At 44.6% G+C, this 25,765-nt stretch overlaps 1 protein-coding gene across 2 annotated transcripts in view; it reads left to right on the top strand.

Annotated features, from left to right (window-relative positions):
- MIB2 (mindbomb E3 ubiquitin protein ligase 2) overlaps positions 1-20,189 on the top strand; it is a 34,853-nt gene extending 14,664 nt beyond the window's left edge. The window contains exons 4-19 of one of the 2 annotated variants that reach the window (XM_032201366.1): positions 955-1,061; positions 3,351-3,545; positions 3,985-4,127; positions 4,697-4,804; positions 5,976-6,080; positions 6,777-6,939; positions 7,920-8,053; positions 9,891-10,039; positions 10,644-10,800; positions 11,119-11,273; positions 12,103-12,229; positions 12,525-12,755; positions 14,698-14,876; positions 15,811-15,995; positions 16,763-16,828; positions 18,721-20,189. In XM_032201366.1, coding sequence (XP_032057257.1) covers positions 955-1,061; positions 3,351-3,545; positions 3,985-4,127; positions 4,697-4,804; positions 5,976-6,080; positions 6,777-6,939; positions 7,920-8,053; positions 9,891-10,039; positions 10,644-10,800; positions 11,119-11,273; positions 12,103-12,229; positions 12,525-12,755; positions 14,698-14,876; positions 15,811-15,995; positions 16,763-16,828; positions 18,721-18,962 — 2,446 coding nt within the window. In that variant the 3' untranslated portion in view covers positions 18,963-20,189. The remainder of the gene's footprint in view (positions 1-954; positions 1,062-3,350; positions 3,546-3,984; positions 4,128-4,696; positions 4,805-5,975; positions 6,081-6,776; positions 6,940-7,919; positions 8,054-9,890; positions 10,040-10,643; positions 10,801-11,118; positions 11,274-12,102; positions 12,230-12,524; positions 12,756-14,697; positions 14,877-15,810; positions 15,996-16,762; positions 16,829-18,720) is intronic. The other variant, XM_032201368.1, reaches the window with a different exon arrangement.
- Positions 20,190-25,765: the final 5,576 nt, after the last annotated feature.

Here is a 25,765-nt window from a genome sequence, read left to right as displayed (position 1 = left end):
TTGTGTGGAACCTGTATTAACTGACCTGGGTGCTCATCATGGGAAAATGGTGAAAAATACCTTGATGGTATTTTTTGCAAGGCTCCCCCTGCTCTGTGTAGGCAGTGGGGCGAAGTTACTAAAGCCAGACTGGGATAACTTTGGCTTGCAGATGTTGCACCTTCTGCTGTAGAAAGCTGGTAAGTGCTTATGGATAAAAATATTAGTTTGCATGTGTTCACAGCAGTCATAGTTGGTCCTCAGCGAGCGTCTTTGTCCTAATATAATTAGCAGCTTGTGCATCCCATAGAACGTGTGGGGAAATATTTCTTCTTTGGAGCTGCTGGGTTATATTTTTGCTTTACGCAGCCCCCTCAGAGCTCTTGAAGTTCTTAAATGACGTTCTTTCTTCGATTCACTGCTGAGTGTGCTGTGTGCAAGTGAGCAAGTGTAGTTATTTGGGATTTTTGTGTTCAGCTTTCAGCAAGGTGACGTTCTGGTGTCCCACACTGTGAGAGAGAAGCCCCACCACAGTTGTGCCGCTCGTGTGCAGATGTCTGTCTCCGTGGACTTTCACTGACATCTGCCTCTCCTCATGCTTGCACAGCAGCCTCTATCCCCAATTATCTGCATCCCACAGTTGAGGGAAGGTCAGAGCTTTATAAAGCTCAGTGTGGGTCTCACAAATTTTGATAATGTTTGAAGAAAAGCCTGGATCCTTCTTAGTGCAGTATATTATTCACTAGTTGTCTTTCTGTAAGTATTCTGACCTTTCTGGGAGACCAGCTTTTAGGACCAATGTCCCTGTTCAGATACTTTATTGTTTTCTAGCATGTTTTATGTGCTTTTCAGAACTCAAGCCATGCTTTTCTCTAAGTATGGCACACTTGGTCCTGATACGATGGACCTCAGTTGGAAGAGAGCTTTATGAAGTGATCGGTAATAATAAATTTGTTTCCTGATTTTGTTTTTCAGAGTCGTCGTGAGTCCCCGACAGAATCTGACTCGTATCACATTAAAAGGGACTTTCCAGGGGGCTAAAGTAGTTCGCGGCCCAGACTGGGAATGGGGTAACCAAGATGGTAAGCTGCTTCTCAGACTTCCTGTAAAAGACCATTCCATTTTTTTCTATCTTCCTTTTTGCTGTATTGCTGGTTGAAAATGCGTGTGCTGAGCTGCAGCTTTGAGGGAAGCTGTTCGGATGCTGCAGGTTGCTGGTTTTTAAATATTTGTTCTCTTGTATCTGTTTAGAAACATACCTGTGACATAGACTCTATGCATTCATTCAGGGTGTGGGAGGGAAGTTTTGCTGCTCCTATTTCATAAATGTGAAAGCTCATGGGAACCATCCTGGCAGATCTTTTATAGACCTGTAAGTGTGCAGAATGTTACAGGACAATAAAGACCTGTCCTCTCCTGAAGACGCTTCTGTCCGTGGTGGGAGTTAAGGTTTGTCTGACGTGTGGTATTCCTTTTTCCTTTGGAGTTCTTTGGAATTACCCTTATTTGGGCACTTAAGAGCAGTCAAGAGGAATAGCCTAGGTTTGACGTGGAGCACCGATGAAGAACTATGTGCTGTGGTTACTGGAGAATGACTTCTGCTTTCTGTATGAACTGCAAATTCAGGATGAAAATGCAGAGACAAAAAAGCATTTTCTAGACCTGATGTCACAAGTAACTCACTGATAGCAATTCTGTGTAGTGCTGCAGGGCTGAGGAAACTTTACGGTCCATTTCTATTCCAGAGCCTTATAGCTTCCTTTTTCCCTTAATAATTACAACTTAAGTTGTAAGTCCGGAGGTTCCCTATTTGGTGTTGACCCCACCATTTATTGCAGCTCTGGGTTCAGTGGAGGACGTGGCTGCTTGCAGGTTTGAGAGCAAAAGCAGCTTATGCTCAGTCCAGCTTAGCCATCCTTTTGAGATCAGATCAACATTTACATGTCTGAGACTGGCGTTGCGTACGACAGTGACGTGAAAGCAGTGGTAGGTGCAAAACAAGTGTGAGAAGCTAAGGCCAGGTGCTCAGCTCTTCTCTCCTCAAACTGCCTCGTCTTTCTGTGGTGGAGCTGCCCCCTTCCACTGCTGTTTGCTCTTCAGCACTTCCCTTCCTGGTAGCACTAACATCAGCTCTGTTTCCATTTAAGGAGGCAACATGGAAGCAGTGGTAATACAGAACCTTGCAAACTCTGTCACAGCGTCCAGGGGAGTGTGGGTGTTAATTACGTGCTCGTGTGCCTGCTAAAGGCAGTGGCATCTACTTGATAAAGCTGATTGTGTGGTCTTGCTTTTATTTGCCTGGGGCTTTTAGTATTCCTGATGCCCTTTGCAAAAAAAGAGCATTGAGTGCAAAATGTACCAAGTGACCAGACTTCTTGTTCAGCTGTGCTTAGGGTTGACCCTCACAACTCTTCAGTCATTTGAATCTTTTCATTGTATACATATTTTTCCTTGGTGCCACCTAAGCCCAAACATCATGGAAGTGGATGCTAATGCTCCCTGGACAGGGAGGGGAAGTTACAGTAAAGCAATAAGGATTACACTAGTTTGTATTGTCATTTTTTAGATCCTGTGCAGTTAGATGAGGAAGTAAACTCCTTTAAGTTGGTAATTTCCAAAGCTTTGCAGGCAATCAGAACCTCGCTGGCAACCCGGTGAGACAGATGCTGCAGAAAGAGGGAGGCAAGCTGCAAATTCAGACTGTGTCACTATATTCGGTGCATTTGTATATAAATCTAAAATTTCCACTTTCTGGACTGTTTCAGTGGTGTTCTTCTCTGCTTTGTGCAGGTAAAGTACCTGATGTTCTTCCACCTCACCAGTGCTAGGTTGATGTTGGGCAGATTTTCCAACGCTGCTGTGTTTTTACTTTGCCACAGTGTGGTGCCATGACACAGAGTGCTGCCTAGCTGGGCAGTGTTTCTGTAGACCAGGAGAAATGGCACTTACACTGTTACAGAGTTCAGCTTTTTCATGTTTATTCCAAAGCAAAGGGCTGCCTGGCTTTCAGTCAGCTTCGCGTGGAAATTCTCTGCGTCGATCAAATTCAGTTGCCCTGTAGTTTAATTTCTCTAATTAAAAAGTGAGTGAGATTGTTTGCACCTTATACAGATGGAGCGTGTAAAGCCTATGATAGTGCCCCACAGAAATCCTTCCTGGCAGCAACTTCTCCCTCAGGATTTCATCTATCAGCTATTGACTTTCAGCTCTGGGCCTGCTCATCTGTGGTGAATCATTGAACAGACATGTTTTCTCCTTGTTTTTGACTTTGTTAAGAAAAATGTTGCTTAATTTTTGTCTCAGGTGAGTTCCTGTGTGTTGGTCTCTGCAAAAATACAAGCCAGACACTTTTTCCTCTCTATTTCCATCAGGTGGTGAAGGTAAAACTGGACGTGTGGTCGATATTCGCGGCTGGGATGTAGAGACTGGACGCAGCGTGGCCAGTGTTACGTGGGCTGATGGCACCACAAACGTCTACCGAGTTGGACACAAGGGAAAAGTGGACTTGAAATGTACTGTGGAGGCATCTGGTGGTTTTTACTACAAAGAGCATCTCCCCAAGTTAGGTGCGTAAGCATGAGAAACTGTGACTTGAAAACAAGTCTGCGTGAATACATTGCTTTATAGTTGGTAAAAACAGTTTGGGCTTTTAGTGGTTAGATCGTGTAAGGCCATCAGATACCCACAGCTGTATCCCAAGAGAGAGATCTGCCAAGGCAGCTTCTTGGTGCTGCAAATGCATGAAACTCCCCGAGGAATGCCTGTGGTGTGTGTTGTTAGAAGTACCTCATGTTTCATCCATACCACGATCCATTTAGAGTCAAATCCTTTCGATCTCTCTGTGTATGCTGCCCCACAGAGAATACAGCGTGCTCCACAAGTAGAATTCCCCTGTTCTGCATCAGTTGAGCCTTACGCAGATTTGCTGCCCTTGTTACAAAGGCAAGCACAACACAAAGCTGCTTATTGCGTCCTCCATGTGTGTGGGTGGTGTCATCCCTTTAGGAAAGCCAGCTGAACTGCAGAGGAAAGAAAGCACAGACAGGCATCCGTTCCAGCACGGGGACAAGGTGAAATGCCTCCTGGACATCGACATCTTGCGGGAGATGCAGGAGGGCCATGGGGGCTGGAATCCTAAAATGGCTGAGGTATGCTGCTGCTCCTTCTCATTCTCTCAGCACTGCAGAAGTAACCACTGGCTAGGAAGTTGCCTGAATGTTTTTGTGTAGCATGTTCCCTTCTATGTTTATATTGTGGTAGGCAAATCACAAGTAGAAATCCTTTATTGATAGGACACAGGAGTCGGGTTTTTACGTTCAGATAAATCTGGGGGTGTATGAGAATACCTTGCAGAGCCCTGCAGAATTTCTAAGACTCTGAGATGGGTCAAAAGAGTTGCTCCAGCATCTTGGGAGCCAGTGGAAAAAAAAAAAAAAGTCTTAAAAAAAAAAAAAAAAAAAAGATTGTAGTAATCTCTGCTCACCTTTATCATTTGGAAAGAGGAGGACAGTTTCTGCTGCATTCTCAGGCATTTTTACAGTTTGTATACCAATTGCTGTCCTGCCTCCCGTATGCTGCTCCTTTTAAGGGAGCTTCTTAAGCCTCTTTCCCTCCTTTTGCAGAAAAATGACTGCATCTCATTTAAAGCAGATTTGGGATTAAGCAATGTGATTCATTTAGGGGTTTTCCCCTGCTTTTTCTTCCCCTCTGTCAAAAGTTCATTGGCCAGACAGGGACTGTGCACAGAATCACGGACAGAGGGGACGTGAGGGTCCAGTTCAACAGTGAAACCCGCTGGACTTTCCATCCTGGAGCTCTGACCAAGGTACGTACTGACCAGGGAGCTTGGCCAGAACTAGAAATGCTGCAGCTGGCAATTGAGCCTGCTGTGGTAGGACACAAGGGGTCTCAAGCAAGTGCCAAAGAAATAAACTGCTGCTGTAAAGCAGTGGTACTAGGCAGAGTAGTGCAAGCACTCAGAGCTGAAACAGGTAGCTGCAGACTGGGGGAGTTGGGCTACTAGGAGGTCCAGTTGTGTGAACCTTTAGATTTTAAATGTTGGAAGTTCTTAAGGTAGATTCTTTCTTAATTTCTGTTCCCTTGATAAGAAGGGTAACAAGTGACCTACAACAACTCATCCTCCTGCTGCCTTTCATCTGTGACAAACCTTCATCCACAACATTTCCACTTGATTTCTTTTCCTTCCTTATATCTTCATTTTGTTTGGCTTCTTGCATCTTTCTCTTGCTTCTCTCTGGATGACCTGAGCCTTTAATCCATCTCTTCTAACTTTGCATTTCTAAAGCTGATCGCTGTGGCCTTCTCCAGAGGGTCATGGTCTTGAAATGGGGGTTATTAGAAATGGGGCTAATAGGTATAGAAGGAGCTGCTGGAAGACTACAAAATTCTGAAAGAATTGAACACCAGGGCAAAAAAATCTCCAGCCAACACCAATGGGTGGTCCAGTGTCAGACTGTTCTGTGCAGAATTGGTCTCCTTAAAAAGTGGGTTTTGAGAGTGCCCCTTTCTTAGCTCAGTGAGCAGAGGGAGCATCTGGCAAAGCTTCAGAAAGAAACTGGAGCTTTTCCTGTTTTAAATAAAATGGATTTAACTTCCTTATTAAAATGAATTAAAGTCTCCAGGTACGGTGAGGGGATAGACCAAGGAAAGTTCCAAGTACTTCATGATATTATTATTTATGAATGGTTTGAAGAAAAAGAAGAAAATTGTTCTGTCCCAAGCTATTTCCCTTTTAAATGTTTGCTTGGCTTAAGACAGCAATACTGGAGCCCTTGGGCTGTGTTTGTTTTGCAGTGCATTGATTTCAGATTTCTTGGGAACTGTACTTAGGTTTTGTAATGCCTTGGTTTTTGCGTGGATGGGTTTTTGGTGTTTGGTTGGGATTGCTGAGGGTGGGGGTGGGAACTGATCGCTTTTTTTTTTTTTTTTTTTTGGCTTCATCCCCCAAAAAGCTTATGACTTTTTTTTTCTTGTAGCTCAACACCTTTTGGGTTGGTGATGTTGTCCGAGTGATAGATGATATGGAAACAGTGAAGCGATTCCAACCTGGTCATGGGGAGTGGACAGATGAAATGGCACCTGTGAGTGCGCGTCAGTTCCAGGACAGTCCAGTAACTTCCTGAGTTTTCCTCAGCAATTAGGAATGGTGACTGGGCTTGCACGGCCCTCCAGCATTCCTGCTGGTCAGTGAGAGCACAGACCCTGCTGGGACTGCTGAGGCCTTGCAAAGAAACGTTGCCTGGTGCTATTGCTGATACAATCCTATTGCAGAACCCAAAGCAAAGTGGGTAGGTGGGGAATCTGGCAAAGAATTTGACTACCAGTAAGTCAGATGAGAGGTTTCACCAACCGAGGTAAATGAGTCCTCTTAAGCTCTTCCCTGTTCTCTGGAATGAGACAGGAAAAGTGCTTGAGTGGGGAAAATGGTCTGATCAGACCAGGAACAATTAAATGCATAGAGGAAACCTTCCCTAACCCCGATTTTCAGTTCTCTTAGGGTTCTGCGGGCTAAGTTTTGTTGTGTCACCAGCTTTCTTTGTAGATATTTGTACTATGTCTGGGAAACCCTTCTTATGTAAAGCCAGTAATAGCGAAAGTGCTGAGAACCCTCTGGTGTCCTCCAAGTGGGGGCTGTCTGCGCGCGTGTCACTGCTTAGTGCTTCTTTTCATACAGCAGGAGTGCCGCCTGCGAAACCTCTCTTAGAAGCGTTGCGTTGGTTCTGAGATGAGGAGCCTGCTGTTTAACCTTTTAAAAATCCTTTTTCTTTCCATTGCAGACCCTAGGGCACATTGGCAAAGTGATCAAGGTGTATGGGGATGGAGACTTACGAGTGTCGGTTGGGGAGCAGTCCTGGACGTTTAACCCAGCTTGCCTGACAGCCTACCAGAGAGACGAGGAAGCAAATCTCATGACAACGGAGAATGCAAAGGAATCTAAAAGTGAGACAGTGAGAATGAGGGCGTCTGGGCTGGCAGGGGTTGAGAAATGTTTGCTCTGGTTGTAACAACAGCAGCACGCTTTGGACAGTGCTAAACTCCATCTGCCTGTTCTTCCCTGGATGGAGCTCCAAAATCAAGCTTTGTCTTTTTGGGGAAGCAAAGCTGGGCCTAACAGGCAAATACAGAGCTCTGTACTTGGGACTGCTAGCCATAGTACTGCCCTAGGTTCACTTATTTCTGCCCAGATCTGTCTCAATTTCCTGTTCCATCCTGCTGCTTTTCCTGTAGCAGGATAATAATTTGTGAATGCTTGAAATATTCCCAGGAAATAGGAAAATAAAATAAAGGAAATATTCCTTTATGTGGAAGTGCTGTCAAACCAAGGAGTGTTTTTCTCAGTCCACTCTGAAGTTGGACTTGGGACCTTATGATGTGTAGAGGGGATTCTGCCTGCTTTGTACATCTGCTCCTAAAATTGCTTGTAGCCTCACTAGTTTCCATTGTAGGTTAGGAACATGTGGGAGGGAGAACAGACTTGATGATTCTGTTTGTTTTGTCACGCAGATAGGTCATAAACTGTTTCCTCAATTTAGACTCCAGGGAGAAGTTGCATACAAGCCCAAGCTTTTTATTTTTGCCCTGCCCTGTAGAACCTCTGTCCATTCAAGCATTCAAAAACCTGTGGCTGGAGGGCAGGTGTATTCTTGCCTACAGCATCCTTCCCAAACCCTCATTCCTCTTCAGATTATTTGCCTTTTGGTGGTAATTCTTCTGTGTTCATCTTCTGAATCGTGGTCTCTTTTGTCTTTTGGGTCCTCAAAACATAAAGCCAGAGTTCTGTGTAAGCTACAAATCTGTAAAGCTCTGTGTGAGCTAAGAGGTATTGCAGGCGTGTACAGTGATTCTTCAGCTGTGCTGTGCCAACTATACACATGCTCTCTGGGGCTGTTAACCTGTTGCTGTTTCTCATTCCCCTCCAGGCACTTTGATTACCGTACTGGAGAAGCTGTTGTCGCAGAAGACAGAGTCAGACCACGCGGGGTGTCTTGTTATTTGGGCAGCGCTCAACAACGCAGTTAAAGTCCGGGAACTCCTTCAGAAGTACCCGGACAAGGCAAGTTCTGGAAACATCCTGAATGGTTACTCTGTTGTGCTTTAAAATACTATCATCAAATCTTGTGATTGAGTAGGGAGAAAGAAGGGAGAGAAATGATTTTTTCAGACCTTGTATTAGCTAATTTTGCTGTGATTTAGGATTAAACATGTAAATTAAATGTGAATATTGGATGGCTTCAGAGCGTGGCATTGAAGCTGACCTGGAGCTTTGTCCCTATAGTGTGTTTCCAAAGCTGGCTTTTGCTAGATTTCCTATATGGGCACTGTACCTGTAGAATTAGGAAAACCTGTATTCATATATATATATGAAAACAGTACCAGGATGTCCAAGAATCTAGCCCCTTTTTGAAAGAAAAGTCACAGGTTATGCCTGACTGAATGCATCTGTCCTTACATAACCTTGCTAAATAAATTGTTGGAAGCAGGAAAGAGAAAAGCTGCCCAGATCACAGCGCTGTGCAAGTCTGTGCAGAGTCTTATCTCCAGTCTGACTGGAGTAGGGAACTGGGATGGATTTGCTGCAGAGAAATTTGTTTGCAGAGTGCTGCTGTTAGGATCGCATCAACTCAAGTCACTCTTTCCAGCTGACTGCAGGTTCCAGCCGTTTCAGTGAGGGGTCTAAGGTTTGAAAGCAGGTTTAAAAAGGAGAAGTGGGAAATGAAGTATTTCAGCAGTGTCCTTGGAAACCAGTGGTAGCAAGATTCAAGTTTTATTGAGGCTGTGTCTGCAGGCAGGAGCAAGCAGATGGCTGAAAGGACTGATTCTGAGCCCCTTGAAGCTGCTGTAATGGATTGTTTTCTGGTACTTGCTGTAGTTCCTTATGTAAAAAGATAAAGGAGCTCTGGAGATGGGAGGAACAACCAAACATCTGTGTTTGTTATCAGATAAGTAAGCGCCAAGAGTTAGGAATACATTGCTGTTAGTTTTATTAGATTTCTATTTTATATTCTATTAAAATATTTCTAATAATGAATTAGCACTTCTGTAAGAGTATTACACGCAGCAAGAGTATTATATACTTTGTAGTGCAAATTAGGCTTGCTTGCCTAGGGCTTTCCAACTTACCAGCATTGTCTGTCTTGTGTAAATGGCAGAATAATGCAATGGCCTCTAACGCCTCCTTGCCTGAATGACTCACCCATCATCAAGTGAATTGAAGTCTTGCCTGTCCTGCTCTCCTGACAGAACCAGCTGCAGGGGAAACAAACTTTGTTCTGCTTGCCAGTCAGCTGAGGTTTTGCCAGCTCCTTCATCTCTTCTCTTTAACCTCCTGCTGATTTCAGTAGCTTCCTTTCCTTTTTTGTCTTGCATTTCCTACAGCCTTCTCTTTGTTCTTCAGTCCCTTTAGTTCTCAAGAAATGTCATTGTAGCACCTCAGCACTGATTTACCCTCCTGCCAGTGTGCCCAGTGAAGTACCTGGAGTAACACAGAACAGTGGGGGCTTGGCATCCAAACCTTGGCAAAGCTAATTTGATCTCCTCATGCATTTTCCTATTAGGAAAGGAATTGTTGGCAGAGGTATCAAGAAGTATTCTGCTTGCAGGCATAGAGGAATTTGGCATCAGAGCTGCAAACAGAGCCCTGGCTTCCAGCTCTTTTCTCCCTTCTCGACTAAATGTGCAATCCCCTTCCCTGTTAGGAATATTTTGGGACAAGGTCAGCCTTGTAGTTGATGTACGTAAAGCAGAGGTGTCAGGGCACAGATTCTGCGTAGCATTTCTGAGCATACCACAGTTCTGCAGCTGGTGGCTTTCATCCTGCTGAGGCTGGAACTCAAGGCAAGGTCTTTCCCTAACTAAGCGAGCTGTTTGCTGTGTCTTTGTCCTTCCTGTAGGTCGACAGCAAGAATCAGGGCAGAACTGCCCTGCAGATCGCCTCCTATCAGGGGTATCTGGATGTGGTCAAGATTTTGCTGCAGGCACATGCCACTGTCAACCTAAGGGATGAAGAGGGGGATACAGCACTGCACTACGCAGCTTTTGGGTACGAGATCTTTTCTTGCTATCCCTGAGACAGGACCTAAAGGGCTGCAAAAGGACATTTCTAGGTGTAAATGGATTGTCTGTGTGCAGAGCATGTGGGAGAAGCTGAGGAGGGAGGGTTTTTCTCTTTTGCCTTGTTAGAAATTGGCGTGTGATCTAAAAAGGACTACAGGTGAATTTCTCAGTATGCTGACTTAGTGTCCACACCTAGGTCAGTTTCTATGCTGTAAAATTTGGGGGGAATCGGAACAAGTGATAATAGCATTTGGTGATTGGAGTTTTAGTGGTTGGAATTAGTTTGGTGGCTTGCTTTTGGTAGTGCACGTGTTTTCCAAAGCAACATAAAAGGTTGAACTTCATTGTTAGCTCCCAGGGAAGAATTCTTCATTATCATGAGTGGGAGATTCCTGTTGATTTAAAACAGAGCAGATTCTAGAGTACAAGTTAGGAAGATTTATTTATTTTTTAAGTACTAAGAGGAGATGGGGTCAGGTTGGGAGCAAAAAAATTAAAACAAACAATTTCTGTAGGCTTGCAAGAAGTGAAAAATTTATTGTCTATACAGCATTGAATCTAATCTGTCTTACTCGTTGCCTTTAAATCAGAAACCAAGCTGAAGTTGCCCGCGTGCTTATTAGTAAAGGAGCCAACGGAGACCTGCTAAACAATGCAAAGTGCACAGCACTCTATGTTGCTGTCAGTCAAGGATTCGCAGAGGTGGTGCAGGCCCTCTGCGAGCTCAACTGTGATGTCAACCTCCCAGTAAGTTTGGGGGTTTGAGGGATTTGGGTTTTGGTGTTGTTTTTTTCTTTTGTGGTGGGGGGTTGCTTCTCTTAGCATCATGCATCATTTGTTGCTTAGCAGAATTTGAAGGTAGATCTCTTAAAATGCTGTGAGGTGCACCAGAGAAGTATTCATTTACATTTTGTACTCTGAAATTCCAGTTTGGGGTCTACCCCTTCATCACTGCGAGTCTGCTTAGTTCAGTCCAGTAGCAAGTGTTGTGCTGGACTCCTTCCAGTGAGAGCTGACCTGCTGCTAACGTGTGGTGTTGTATTCTGCTTTGGTATCCTCTTACAGGATTCCCAGGGAGACACCCCCTTGCATTATGCTATCACTGCAGATTACAAAGTCATCATTGAGATTCTCACTGAAGTACCCAACATCGATTTCACTGTCCAGAACTGCCAAGGCTTCAACCTGCTCCACTATTCTGCTCTAAAAGGCAACAAGCTGTAAGTGAACGAACATCAGTATGTGTTCCTGGGGAACACACAGCTTGGCTAGGTGGTCTGGGGCTAGATGGTGATAAAGTCTTGCTTGAATGCTTCTTAAGAAGCTGTGAACCCTAGCTGGTTAGCACCCAGCTGAGCTGGGGGAACTGACTTACCTATAAGGCACTTAGAGCAGAGAATTTGCTACATTTGCTATGTGTTCTTTTGGGGAAAAAAAAAAAGATCTCACGAATCTGAGTGTTTTTCTTCCTTTTCCTTGCTTCTCTAGTTCTTAATTCTTATGCTAATGTGTTAATTCTCTGCAGAAATGGTTACTCAGCAAGGAAGAAGGGAAAGGCTGAGATCATCTAACTCGTTACATCCAATTTGAGATATTTTTAGCAATGCAAGTAGTGCAAAGCACTAGTACAGACAGGCTGTGCGACTTTTCTGCAGCAAGCTTCCTGGCAGTGTGTGCAATATTTGAAGGCAGCAGAGTGGTATAATGCTCTGCCTCATTAAAGCTGCTAGCAAAAGTCTGTTAGAAAATGTTGTTCCAATACTGGAGAGACAAAGGCAAAATTTGCCCTGAATTGTGTGCAAGTGTAGCAATACCAGAAAGGAGCGTGGTTCTGTGATGATTATGCTGACAAACTCATCAGTGAATGTGTAATTTTTTTATTCTTGTAATTGTCTGCAAGATAGTGGGAGCACTCCGCATCGCATTTGACAGCTCATAGTGCTGCCTGTTTAAAATTGAGGAACCTAAGAGGCAGACCTGTCTCTTCTGCATTGTTTTCCTTCCCAATAAAGTAATTCTTCTGTCTCTGGTTTACCTCCAATGTTCTAGAGCCATAAAGAAGATTCTAGCAAGAGCTCGACAGTTAGTTGACTCCAAAAAGGAAGATGGCTTCACTGCCCTGCACCTTGCTGCTCTCAATAATCACAAAGAAGTGGCAGAAATTCTCATCAAAGAGGTAAGAAACAAAATAAAGCCACCATCAAAACTCTTAGCTCTCCCATCCTCCAAATCCCACGTTTCCTCCGAAGTTTTGCTGAATTAATGCTGTGTGTGATGCAGAGGTGTGTGGGTCATATGGCCAAAATACAGAGAGCTAGATCATACAGCACTCTCTTGGAGATATCTTTATTTCTGTCCTGCAGATGGACTTGAGATTCGGGGCTTTAGCAAGTACCATAACTGCAGCGCTCTTCTTCAGCCAAACTCAGCAGCAATAGCTCTTTTTGTTTGATGCCATTCTTCTCTTCAAGGGTCGCTGTGATGTCAACCTCAAGAACAACCGAAATCAAACCCCTCTGCACCTGGCTGTCATCCAGGGACACGTAGGGATGGTGCAACTGCTGGTCAGCGAAGGCAGTGATGTCAATGCTGAAGACGAGGATGGGGACACGGCCATGCACATTGCCTTGGAACGACAGCAGCTGATGTCAGTCATGATGGAGAAGCGTGAAGGGGAGATGGGGTTGTCCCTTCTTTCCACGGTGAGCTGGGAACTGGAGAAATTCCAGCACCAAGGGCAGGAGAATGCATGGTGATGATGGTGTGGCTGCAGATGGTGGGATCTAAGAGGGCAAAGGATGGCAGTGAAATTGTGCAAAGCCCGTCTAGCTAAACATGAAGCAAACCTTCATGCAGTGAATAAATCTGCTGAGAGTGTGCTTGGTTTTATAGCACTAAACTTTGCATAGTCAGACACCAATTCATCCTGTATCCTCCCTTTTTTTTTTTATTAGCATTGTGTGCTGCTTTCTTGACATGGGAAAGATCACAAATCTGCTCACAGAGCCGAGAGCCTTTGGGTTTAATTCCTGCCCTAGAACCACAGCAATTCATTTCTATCTGATGACGTAGAAAATATGAGGCTAGCTAACCACAAACACCCCAGTTACCTGCAAATGTACTGCAGAATGTGAAAGATGAGACGTATTATATATGATGAAGGCTGTGTTGCTATAAAGCCTGAACTGGATTTCACCATCTTGCTCCATATTCATGGAAATATGAATATATCCATATATATGGATATATGAATATATATATACACTTTTCCCATCTTTCACTGCAGAGCAAAAGCAAATTATACAACGCTAGACTTTTTTTTGCAAGATTTGTCAATTTGCAAAAGCACAAGTGCAGTGGAAAAACTGCTTTTCAGCATTTCTGCTACCTCTCAGGGATAGACTTTGTATGTGTACCATGGCTGATGACATTCAGAAGAGCAGAATTTCTTCCTCAGCCTGAACATGGGTCATTTCAGGATAGGCCTTAGATCTAGAAGTCAGCGCATGATATGCAAGTATTGGAAGCTTAATCTGTCTTTTTGGCCAAGATATTAGATTAGATTTTCAAAGTGTTTTGTCATCCATATAAATACCAACATGTGCACGCACCAAATTTGCAGTGCAAGCCAAGACTGCAAACACTGGTTATCCATTATGGATGGATTGAGAATTATTCCATTGTGGGGATGATAATGAAAAATCTGGCACAGAGTTTGTATTGTAATTTGAAATAAGCATAATTCAGACTGACATTCTGAAGGGGCACATGCTTTGTGCCAAATTCCCATTCCTCCTTTCTACCTATTGGCACTTGAAAAAGCGCACCACCCTTCTTTCATGTTGCTCATTACCAAGCTACCAGCGTTGATAGCAGGAATTGATAGCACCAGTGTGTGGCCAGAGATACTCCAGCCTCAGGTCCTGTCATTCACAGTGGCATCTCACACCAGCCTAACAATCACTTCTGAATGTCTCTGCCCATAAATTTAAGCAAAGGGATCAGCAACAAAAACGGGTTTTATCATTTCATTAAGTCTGCACAACAGCTTTCCTAGCTGCTGGGCTTTAGCTGGTACGAGGGGCGGCCAATAGCCAGTCCTGGGGGCAGAAATCTCAACACGATGCATCTGTGAATATTGTTCCCAATACTATTAACAGCAATGCTGTATCTAGATTCTGCAGATTCTCTCATGTCAAATTTTACATGCCCTGATCTACTTAAACACTCCGATCTTTTAAACCAGTAGAAAATTGTTCAGAGTTTGGATCATGTATATAAAAGCCTGGCTTTTTAAATAGCTCTTGCTGCTTAAGGATCCATACACCAGCTGCTCATCAACTGGTATTTACTGCACTGCCTTCGGTGTACACTTTGTGCTTTCTTTTCACAAACTGAAGAAGTGAATGCCTATTGCTATGGTTAGTAATGATTAGGTACCACTTAGGAGCAGTTTTATGTACTTCTGTTCCTGGAATGCAAGGCTTGAATCTGTTATTTGTATGCTGAAGGATCTTCTTGCATTTTGTGAGTGCAAAATTACACTCTTAAATTGTCGATACAAGGATTAAGATTCTGTTTAGAATTTCATACAGCTATGTAACAGACTTTTCTATTAACGGAGTGTTTCTCAACATCTTTTAGCTGCAGGCTTCTGGCTTTCTTGGAAATGTAGAGTTGAATATTGGAACTGCAATTGCATGTTACTTAGCACAAGAAGGAGCAGATATTAATTATGCAAACCATCGGGGAAAGTCTCCTTTAGACCTTGTTACAGACGGAAGGATTGTCCAGATCATCAAAGACTTTTCACAGAAATTCAGGTAAACCCACGTCCTCTGGGAACTAACTGCAGTAAATTTCCTTGTAAAATGTCGAGTGCTCCCCCAGCACTGTGGTGTCACAGCTGCCATGCCAGGAAGGATGAAGCTTTCCTGAAACACATCAGATGTCAGTCTGAGCACCTCCTGTTTCATCTGGAGCTGGTTGCTGGCACTGTGTTTCTCAGGGCCTCTTTAAGGGTGCCTTCTGCCATTGGAAACAGTTGGCAAAAGCAGATGAACGCTGCTCACGCAAATTCAGCCTCCTGACTTGGAGAGCCCTGAGGCAGTCTGAGAAGACTGTCCACCAAAGGCAAGAGCAGCTCGTCTCTGCAGGGTAATTTTGGATTCTGTTTTGCTTTCACTGGATTCTGCAGTTAGAGGTATTTAAAGTCTGAACAGAGACGAAATGCAATGAAAGAGTGGGTGCCAGAATCTGCAGAATTTATTCCAGAGCTAGATAAATGGTTGTTTTTCAGCTGACGAGAGAATAGCTTAGAAAGTGCCAAGGGGAGAGTAGCAAGTGAAATTTCTCAGGTTCTGAGGAACTTTTGTTTGGATTTTGACTGCAAATATGAAAGCAGAGTTCTGTTTGATCTGAGGGCATAGACCTGCAGGTATGTTACTGCTGGAGGGGGAACCAGGTAGCGGCTTCTGTAATTGGCCATGCTCCTGGTTCATTTTAAATAACAGGTGAAATACGTCTCTTTAAACGTTTTTAAACATCTGGGGATTTTGAATCCAAGGAATCTCAGAATTCAAGGTAGAGGCTGAGTTGGTTCCACAAAGGCACTGAAGGCACACAAGTTAGAGCCACAGTTGATCAGCCAGCAGTCTCCATGTGGAATGTTTCCCAGGGATTAATGCAATTTTGTGTGTTGCTGAAGAACGACCTGGAGTATGTGGCTCAAATTTCACGAGGTGTTCTCTGTTGCAGGGAACAGCAGGTTTCTTCAGACTGCTCAGCTGTCACCTGCAGCCTTCGCCGCGTGCACACCACCCCCAACACGATGACCAACCTGAGTGTCTCAAGCGTGGCAGTCCCCACAGAGTGCCTGGTCTGCTCAGAGCTGGCCTTGCTCATCCATTTCTTCCCCTGCCAGCACAGTATTGTCTGTGAAGGTAAGTTCTTCTGCTTTTTCTGTGTTTTTTTTTTTTTTTTCCCCCTTTCCCTTTCCACCATGCAGCCTCCCTGTCTAGACTCCCATAAATCAAGGTCTATCGAGCTGTGTGTGGCCTGAAACAACCCCAGAATGACTTCAACAACACTGTCTCTAGATAGGATGGCCAAAACTATCCATGACAGGCACCCATTGTGCTGAGCACCTGCTGATAGGCCCCCCAGGCAGTGCTTATGGATGCCCTGGGTAATTCAGAAGGAAGGCCAGACGTTTCAGTTCTGGCTGGCAGTGTTTTATCCATCAAAACCTCCTGAGAAGGATTTCCCCCTTCTCTGGCTTTTGTTACCCATTTGTATCTCGGCTGTTTTAATGGCAGCTTGCTCAAACATGTCTGCAAGCTTGTAACCTCATCAGGGCTCCCTCAGTCCAACCCCAGGGAATTTGGTAAGGGCTGTGTGTGAGGGCTGCATCCTTTTCACACAGAATAAAGAGCTGTTTTGCCTCCACGATGGCAACAGTTCTGGCAGCACGGAGATGTGAGGAGGTAAAGGTGTTTTAATTGCTACTAACATAGGAAGGACTAAACCAAAAGCCTAGGAGGTAGCTCAAAAAGAAGGCCATGTCCTCATTTCCATGCAGGAACAGTCTCGTAATCACCCAGGGAGTTCTCAGGTCATTTAAAAGCTGATGTTCTTAAGCCTGTTCTCTGCCTCTCGCTTCTGGCACTGGTGGGCTTGATTGTAATCCCTCCTTGTATCATTTTGGTAGAATGCTCCAGGAGAATGAAGAAGTGCATCAAATGTCAAGTGACAATAACCAAAAAAATCAAGCAAGGTATGTGTGCTGTTCCTACTGTTCAGTGCTATGTATTGGGAAGGGTCCTTCACAGCATTTGTTTGAGCAACACCAGTGATTCTCAGAGAAATGCGCATAAGGAAGAAAGTTGTGTTTTGGGGAGAGAAAAGAGGGGAGTACCCGTTGCACTGATCACATTCAGAGAAGAAAAAGTACTTTCAGCTGGCATGGGCCAAAATCAAGCTGCAGAGACAGGACATTGGAGGAAGCTAGAGCTGTGCCTGGCTTATTCTGTGCAGCATCAGGTTCTCTGCAGTTAGAGCTGCAGTCTCCTCCAGTCTACCTATCTACACAGGCAGCAATTTAACAATGAAAATTTGGGAGAAAGGAAAAATGGCAGCTTGTGAAAGCCTTGCTTCTCACCTGGCTGAAATTCCAGTGCCTGTGCAGGGCTGGCATTGGCCAGCTCTCCAAGAATTGTTGAGCTGGGTTGTTTTGATAAAGATCTTTAGCCCCACCTAAAACAGATTGTCTTGTGTCTGTATCACTCCATCCAGAATGGCAAATGTGTGTCATCAAGATGGTGGCAGCTTTGCACTTGCTTTGGAATTAATCCAGGTTGCCCACTGAAGCTTTTTCCACAGAGGTTAGGACAGCGGTTATGATGTCTTTAGAGCCAAGATCACTCTTCAGGAACATGAAAGAATTGCATGTCCTGCTACTCATGTCTTAGTGTTGTGTGACTCTGTTGAAGTCAGGTCGTAGTTTTCTGTTTGATGCCTGGAAGAATGCACGGGGGAACAATTCTGTCACATGGCATCAGACAAATACAGCTGGCAAAGACAGAAATTCTCTTTGGAACTCCAAAGAGTGGAGAGGGAAAAAAAAAAGTTTGCCTGACAGTAGGTGGGAGCATTTGTCTTTGCTCCAGACTGCTAAATGGCATCAGAATGGAAACAAGAATTCCAGAGGAGACATTTGCATGCAGATTGCAGTTACAGAAAGGAACATCTCAATCTGAGTATATCAGCAGGACTTAACGATGAGTGATGTCTTCAGTGTGTCTTAGCAAGCTCTCTGTTCCCAAACTTGCTTCACTCTATGGATTTGAAGTCACTTCTTACATCACTGAACTACAACTTGATCCAGGAAAGGGGAAAGGGGCATCTGTATTGAAGTGTAAAACTACCTGATCAAAGATTAAGGAGCAGAAGATGAGCAGAGGCTGTATTGAGCTGAAACTGCAAAGAGTATATTTCTCTGAGCTGGCAGTTTTTCAAGTATTTGGGGTTCTTCTTTCACATTTCATCTATGTAGAACAACTATCTCTGTAAGGTCCACTGAATTTTGCATATAGAGTCGACTAAAGGACTCTACTTGTGTAGCTTTGTGTGTGCAAAAGTCACTGTAAGTGATGTCAAATGATGTCGTCTTGTTTTACCATGTGTGTCCTGAAAAATACCAGCAGAAATTTGAATCCCAAATGTAATCAGGAGGTTGAGAGAGCATGGTACCAGTAGCACTGTGAGGACTCCTGGACTAGTATGGCAGAGCATCACAACCAGCACCAAAAGCTTTTACTTAAAGGTAGCATCAGTATATTCCAGAACGCTAAGGCAGGACATATCAGACAACATTTGCATTTTCTTTTTCTTTGTTTTGATTCTTTTATCCTTTTTTAAAAAAGAAACAGGCAGACAAAAGCAAACAAACAAAAACCGCTGAGCAAGAAAACAGCAAAGCAGCACTGGCCAGTCTGTAAAAAAGCATCATCTCTGGCTTTTTGTTTGTGGGATCCCTGGACAAGGCTCAGTGAAGAGAGTTTAGTCTGAGCTAATTGCTGCTCATTAAGGGACAGTCTGATTAAAGAGATGCTGCATGAGGCAGAGCACAGTAGCCACTAACTGTCTCCCTGCTCTCCCGCCCTGCAGACAGCACCGAGGTGGAGTGCAGCCCAAGCTCTGAATCCACAGATCAGAGGAAGCTGATGGAGGAGCTGCAGAACCGCTACCGGCAGATGGAAGAGCGCATCACCTGCCCCATTTGCATCGACGACCAAATCAAACTGGTCTTCCAGTGTGGACATGGCTCTTGCCCAGACTGCAGCACAGCCCTTACTGTCTGCCCCATCTGCCGGCAGGCTATCCGGGAGAGGATTCAGATCTTTGTCTAAGGATATGCTTGCTTCCCTTCCCATTCCCACCTCCCTCATTTACTTCCTTTTTGTTTGCATTTTAGATGAGAAGCGCTGCTCGGTCTGGGTTTGGCTACCTGCAAAGCCAGCGTGAGAGAGGGGGGGGAGACAAATAATGTGATTGGGGTGGAGGTGGAGGGAGGGAGTCCCCTCTGCTCCCAGTGTCACACGGGCAAGGAGTGGTGCAGGGCAGGCAGCCACCTCACCTGGTGCTGCTGCTCGATCAGAAAGATGTGAAGTAAAGAGCATTGAACTGTCGGCTGAAGTCAGAAGAGACGTGCAGACCAGAGGTGATAGACTTCCATACGCAGGTGTTTTCAAGGGCATCCAGCTCCAGTGCCTGCAGCACGTCCCGTGCCCTGCAGGGGCAGAGCTGGAGCCTTGGCACTCGGCAGTGCTCTGAAGGAGACGCTGGAGAAGGACCAGCCTTATCCCTCGGCAGGCAGAGGCAAAAAGCACACGCTTGCACTTCACAGGAGGAGGTATCAGAGGAGATCAGTCCTGGCCATCAGTCCTCCTCCTTGCCTGTCGCTGGTAGGGAGGTGATGTCCTCAGACAGCGTGTTCTCTGAACTGGAACTTGGGGGCTCAACAAGAATTCGGACTGACAGAGGCAAATCTGGATGTGATGAGATCCTGGGAACAGAGCGTGTGCCTTAGAGATAAAGTAGTGAACACTGATTGGAGAAAACATGTTGTTACAACAGGAACTTCTACGTGACACTCTTCTTCCATGTTTTTTTTTTCTGCACAATGGTGTGTTCAGAGACTCCTGAGCTTTCTATCCATAATGCCAAAGGCAGGTGTTAAATACTCCAATCAAAGTGTAAAGAAAATAAATAGTAATAATTAAGAGATGAGAAAGAGGGATTTCATTTTGGTTTCTTTGTTTTGCAGCAAAACTTAATAAAATAAAATCTATATTTTTCCTGAGCATTAAAATGAATGTACAAACAGTAGCTGAACTATGGATCTGGCTGTATTGTGTTTTCCAACTGTCTGACTGAAGAAATATTATCCGGTGACTCTGTCCTGTAAAGTAACTGTTGGTGGAAGTGCCAACCTGTAGGGCTAGCGTGCCATGCGTGTGTGTACGTATCCTTCTGTGTTTGTGTGTGGTATCTATCTTTAATGACACAATTATACACAAGTGATACTGTTTGTTACATCTTGCAAGCAATATTTAAAAAAAAAAGGAACAAAACTACTGTGGTCCTCTACTATCTTTGTTCATTGGCAAAGAGATGGCAAATATTTTAAAGAAATCTTGGATTTGTGCAATATGGGGTAGCTATGAATGTAGCTCTTAGTCCTCTGGTGGTGTGAAAAAGTGCTGTCACAGTCCCTGATTCTTACAGCTGATCTTTCTCCAAATACTCACTTGAAGCTGTTACAAATTCAGTGGGGTTTTGATACAGAGCTGCAAAAATGAAACAGATTTAACCCCACATGGGCTCACGTTTAATTCTGAAAGAAGCTGAAGCTGAATTTCAGAATCAGCTTTGGTGAAATCAGAAGTGTGGATGTATTTATTTGTTTCCTAGAAGTTCACGTTAGGGTGTGTGCCTTTGGAATAAGCAGGTATTTACCAAAGTGGTTGCTGTATCGTGACGAGGCCTCAGGTGAAGAGGACGGTGCAAAGGCTGCTTTCTGGAACGAGAAGACCGAACCACTGTTACGAAGTAAGAGCTACCCTTTGCTTCAAGTGAAGCATTTTCCAGAATATCCATTACCCTACCTGGATGCAGTTGTTGCAACAGAGATTTTCTTTTTTCCTGGCTAATAGAGATCTTGTAGAGAAAGAAGAGCTTCCATCAATTGTACATTTTATTTTTTTTAAACAAATTCCTGTTCAAGAGCTCCTGATTTTTTTTTCTTGTATTGCTAAATGCAAGATGGAGTTTTGCACAGCACGATGTACCCGCTTACATAGTATGGGAACTGTTTGTAAGCACAGCTTTGGGGCTGGGGCTCTGTTCTTTCATTTCCCTGTTGTGATTGCTTTTGATGCCCAAGGCGCAAGAGTCGAGCTGTTAAACACCATTTTGACCCTTTCATTTCCTAGTAAGAAGAAGGGAATTGCTGCATTAATGGAGAAGAACCAAGCTGGTCAGTGGAGCTGCAGGAACAGGAGGGGATCAGCAGGAAACGGATGCCTGTGTGTCCAGGTATGGTTTTTGACAGGTTTTGTCCTCCCAGCAGGTTCAGCTCCACGGGAGGCTGAGGTTTTCTCCTCTTTTATTTTGGGGAAATGAACTGGGGAGCTCCGTGTTTTCCTGGGGTCTTCTGAATTGCAGTTCTGTAGCTCGCATCAGCATCGGTTTTGAGAAGGAAAGATCTTGCTGAGTCTGGTATAAATCTTTAAATACAAGGCAGCAGCTGAGACAGGTTAATGCTCTAACTTCTGGGCTCTGTGTAATCCTCCCAGCTGAAATGCCAGCTCACATTTCCCAACTGGCCTACAAGAAGGGGATGGTTTTTCTTCCATTAACCAGCCTCTTCTGGTTGCGGTTCTTCCACAATATTTATGGGTGGTGCGAACACAGGCTTCTTGTGAAATTGAAATCGATATCGCTATTCCCAGGAATGAGCCTTCTGGAGGAAGGGTATTAAAATGTCCCGGGGGAAAAAAAGCAAAAGAGATTGTCCTGCAGACAATAAAGCAGGACTTTATTTTACTCACATGGAGCAGAGCACATACTTTACTAACATGGGTACTTGTGTGACCTTTATTGAGTCTTCGCAATTGGATTTTGTTTAGTTTTCCAACCTTACAAGAGGTGGCTCCTCAAGGTTTTCCATCAGCACCTGCCAGACTGGGCTGTGCAGAGCATCCTCTCGCTTTGAAATGGCCTCTTGGGATGTCTCAGCGTGGATCCTCCTGAAAATGTCTAGTTGCTTTTGCAGTCTTGGCCATCATTTTGAAGTGAACACAATTTTACTCTTTTGCTGTGGATACTTACTTGAACTTAGTCTTTAAATGAACATGGTCCTTCTCAGTCAGTCTCCTATTATTGAAGAATTTCTGTGCTTCCTTTAGAATACAAAGGAGGCTGTGTGCTATTCTATTTCTTGCCTTTTAGTTCAGCCTCAGGAAATTCTTCATAACAAGTGTGACCCCTTTTACTTTCTTACTTTCTTATGCGTGCTGTCACTTTATTTTTTCCTGGCAGATAGTGTGCTAATCCAGCTGGGAGACTGGTATTTGACTTGGCAGCTGGTCTCGTGAGCAGGCTTTTCACGCAATTGGATTTTCAGGGAAAATTGATTTTGTAAACCTGCCATTACTCTGGGCATCCTAGGGGTCAGCCCCAAGCCTTCTGAAATCTGTACCTGGGGTTCTTTCACTTGGCCTCAGTGGTCCTTTTGGAATAGTGCTTGGTATGCAAAGGGATTGCGCGATCCCGGGTCAGAAAGTGCCTGCTTTCAGTGGGCAGGAGGTAGGCTTCAAGTTTGGAGGAAGTAATAATGCAATTATTTGTAACCCTCTTTCCTTTGACCACTAAATTAGGCTTTCTTCAGAGCCCAGCCTGGGGTTCTGTGGCTCAGTTCGTCTGCCAGGGAAGTGATTCAAGCATGAAAGTTTGGTGAGAGGAGCACCTGCCACAGCAGGTTCCTTAGAGCAGGCTGCCCAGGTAGGTGCCCACATGGGCCTAAGATACTGAAGAGTTTTTTTTTAAAAAAAAATCTGGTCTAAATAAAATAACTTGTATTTCCTTGTCGTGTGTACTGGGTGGGGTAAAGACCTATTACTTAGCATTTTCTCCAGTTTATTTACCCTCTGAACAAGAGGATGAAGTTGTTTAACCACTGCATCTTAACTTTGCTTTTTGTTTTTTTTATCTGAATTCCAGTCTCCATTGTTAATTAGCACCCCTTTTGCAAAGTCTTTCTCTATCCAGGAAAGGTGGTTTGTTGTTTTTTTTCTGGTACAAATGCTCTTTCCTCCCTCTACTGGCAAAACTGAACTCAGTCCTAGGAATTTGTTGCTGATGGGTTTTGTCAGGCCTGTTTATTTATAATTTACTTTCCCAACATGATCTGCAGTCTTTGAGTGGCATTTTCCCCTGGAGTGCATTTTGTGGCATGTCTAGAGCTTTTTCCTTTGCTCCTTCCCTCGTGATTCTTCCATATTCCAGCGCGGAAGTATCTGTTTTAAGCAGACTTTCTAAAGCTCTTCACTTGGAAGTGTGGCCAAAACTCCTAATTTTACAGACAGCACGAGACTCTGGGAGCAGAGGTAGAGAGATAGCTTGTCTAAAGGCAGAGTCAGGAAAATAACCCATTGCTCCTTTGATTTTGTTCCCATTAGTCCATTCTTTTCCCATGATTTCGGGGGGACGGGTCCCTCCACAAACAGATCACAAGTGTTGAACGTAAGCAGAGCAACAAAGGAAATATCCCCACAATCCAGGGAAGTGATTCTTACTCCTTATGGACACCTTTTTATCTGTACATTAAGAAAAAAATCTCCCTCATTTAATTTCTGAAATTCTACCCACTCTGGGGTGGGAGCTGGGCTGCTGAGCTCCTAACTGGGGTCAGGAAGATGTCTCTTTGGTAACACGAGGTCAGGCCAGCACAGGCGCTTCTGTAAGCTGCAGCTTCAAAGTGACACTTTAGCAAAGCATTCTGTTTTCTTTGCCAGCTGCAGCAGCCCCTTAAAAAAGGGGAAAAAAAAAAAAAAAAGGGAGAAAAAGGGGCAAAATGTCAGAGAAACAAGGGCCAGCTTTGGAAGGAAGATGAAAAAGGATCTCACGTTTGAATCCACACAGCCTTTGCTGGCTTCACCCATGGGCTGGGGCTTACCAGGACTAGCTGCTTTTTGCCCTTCATAACAAGGCAGCTGAAAATCTTTACTCAGCCAGCGGGCTGAGCTCTGTTGGAAGAGGTTTTCACCTAATTTGTGAACACGCTGATGGCCGGGTTGAAGCTCACCTGTCTGCTTCACCTCCATCTACTCAGGAGCGATGCTGTGGCTGCTGGTTCCTGAGGCACTTCAGTGCCATCTCCAGCACCAGCACGCTCATGGGAGGTTTTATTTCCAACCCTTAGCACAGGCTGATGTGATTGAAGTGCAGACAAGGGACAAAGCCTGTCCCCGATGCCACCCGTGCAGGCAGGGTGACAGACGGCTGCAGGGGCTGGTTCCTGATGCCTGTTCACACCCTCGTGTGCTGCTGTCTGGAATCCGGGTGTGCAAACAGCTCTAAACCCCTGAAATTTCTCCCTCAGCTAATTTCAAGGCTTATTTACCCAACTGGATCCACACGGATTACGGAGTGCATTGCAGGGGAAGTTTGGTTAGCTCAGTCCTGCCACAGTTCAGTGCAGCTGTCAGGATAAATGACTTTTTTTGGGGAGAGAAGGAGAAATATGCATTTGCTTAATTAACTCAATACTACAGCAGTTCCCAAACATTAAACACACACTGCACAAACCACCAAACCAGGAAAGGCCTTCTATGGCTGGTATTTCTTGGCCAATTCATAGGTTGGGACACATTTTCAAGGAAATCAAGTGTCTGATGGTGTATAGAGCAACTACAGAAACCCACGAGAGCCTTCAGACATCTGACACCTCTTAGCCTCTGATGGGAATTCCTGTAAGTGTTCCAAAAATCAGGGCTTCAAGATCTTGCATCCTGCCTGCGTCTTTTAGCAGAGTAAATAGCATTTCAGAGCTCTGATTTTTCCACAGGTTTCAAATCTCACACACAAACCCAGGTTTTCAGAGATGAGGGAAGGTGTTGAAAGCTAAACACCTTGAAATCCTAGACCAGCGGGTGTGGAGCTTCTTGAAATCTGGCCTCAGGAGCCAAGTGTCTACAATTCTGACTTCTAATAAGACTGGGAAAGCCCAGCACTTTGGAAAACTGGTCCCTAAACTCTGTGTGTCTTGGATCATTTGTGCAGAGTGCCCCCACAAAATATCCCTGTGGCATTGTTAGCTACAGCTTTTGATGGGTGAAGAGCAGGGCAGGATGGGTGCTGGAGGGACCAGACCAGGAGAAAATTGGTATTTATGCCTCCTGAGGGTTTTTAAAGAAATGTGCTCTCCTCTTTGGTCCTGCAGGTGCAGCGAGAGATGCGTGTCCCAGCTGCCCCACTGCGCCTGCTGCTGCTACTGTGCTTGCTGCTCTCACACCGTGCACTGGACGTACAAAGGTAACAAAAATGAGGCTGCTTTGGGATCACTGCTGCCTGCCAACTTGCTGAGATGCTCTCATTCTGCAGAGGCAACACTCAGCTGGACACTGCTTTTGTTCGTGAGAGGTCTCCAGCAAGCAGCTAATTTATTCCCCTTTATTGATGACTGCGTATCTTGGAACTGGTTTTCCCCAGTGCCACCTCTTTGTGCTCCCCTATGCAGTGAGGACACATGGTCAGGGCTGGCAGACCCAAAAGGTTTGAACAACAGGGAAAATCTTTGCAATGTCTTAGAATAAAAGCTGCCCTTTGGATGATCCTGAAAGGAAAACCTTTAAACACTGCTTGTCCATTATTTTATTGTCGCATCCTATTCAGAACAGGTCACCAAAAAAAAGTGCTCCTCTGTGTATTTATAGACCTTGTGAAACTTTATTTGATTTGTAATTGTTTCAGGAGCTTGTTTGCAGAATTTTCTGAAGTAAATGGCAGTTCTTTTACACTCTTCAGTGGGCTGGGACTCAGGCTGAAGGAAAGGCTGTTGCTGAGTGGATGCAGTCCTGCAATTAGCCCACCAAGCGGTTTGCAGAAGTCCTTGCTGGATTTCCTTCTGCCCTTTCCTAAGCCCTCCATA

The sequence above is a fragment of the Aythya fuligula genome, chromosome 21, assembly GCF_009819795.1.
Source record: "Aythya fuligula isolate bAytFul2 chromosome 21, bAytFul2.pri, whole genome shotgun sequence".
NCBI lineage: Eukaryota > Metazoa > Chordata > Aves > Anseriformes > Anatidae > Aythya > Aythya fuligula.
This window is presented reverse-complemented; position numbering and strand designations above follow the sequence as displayed.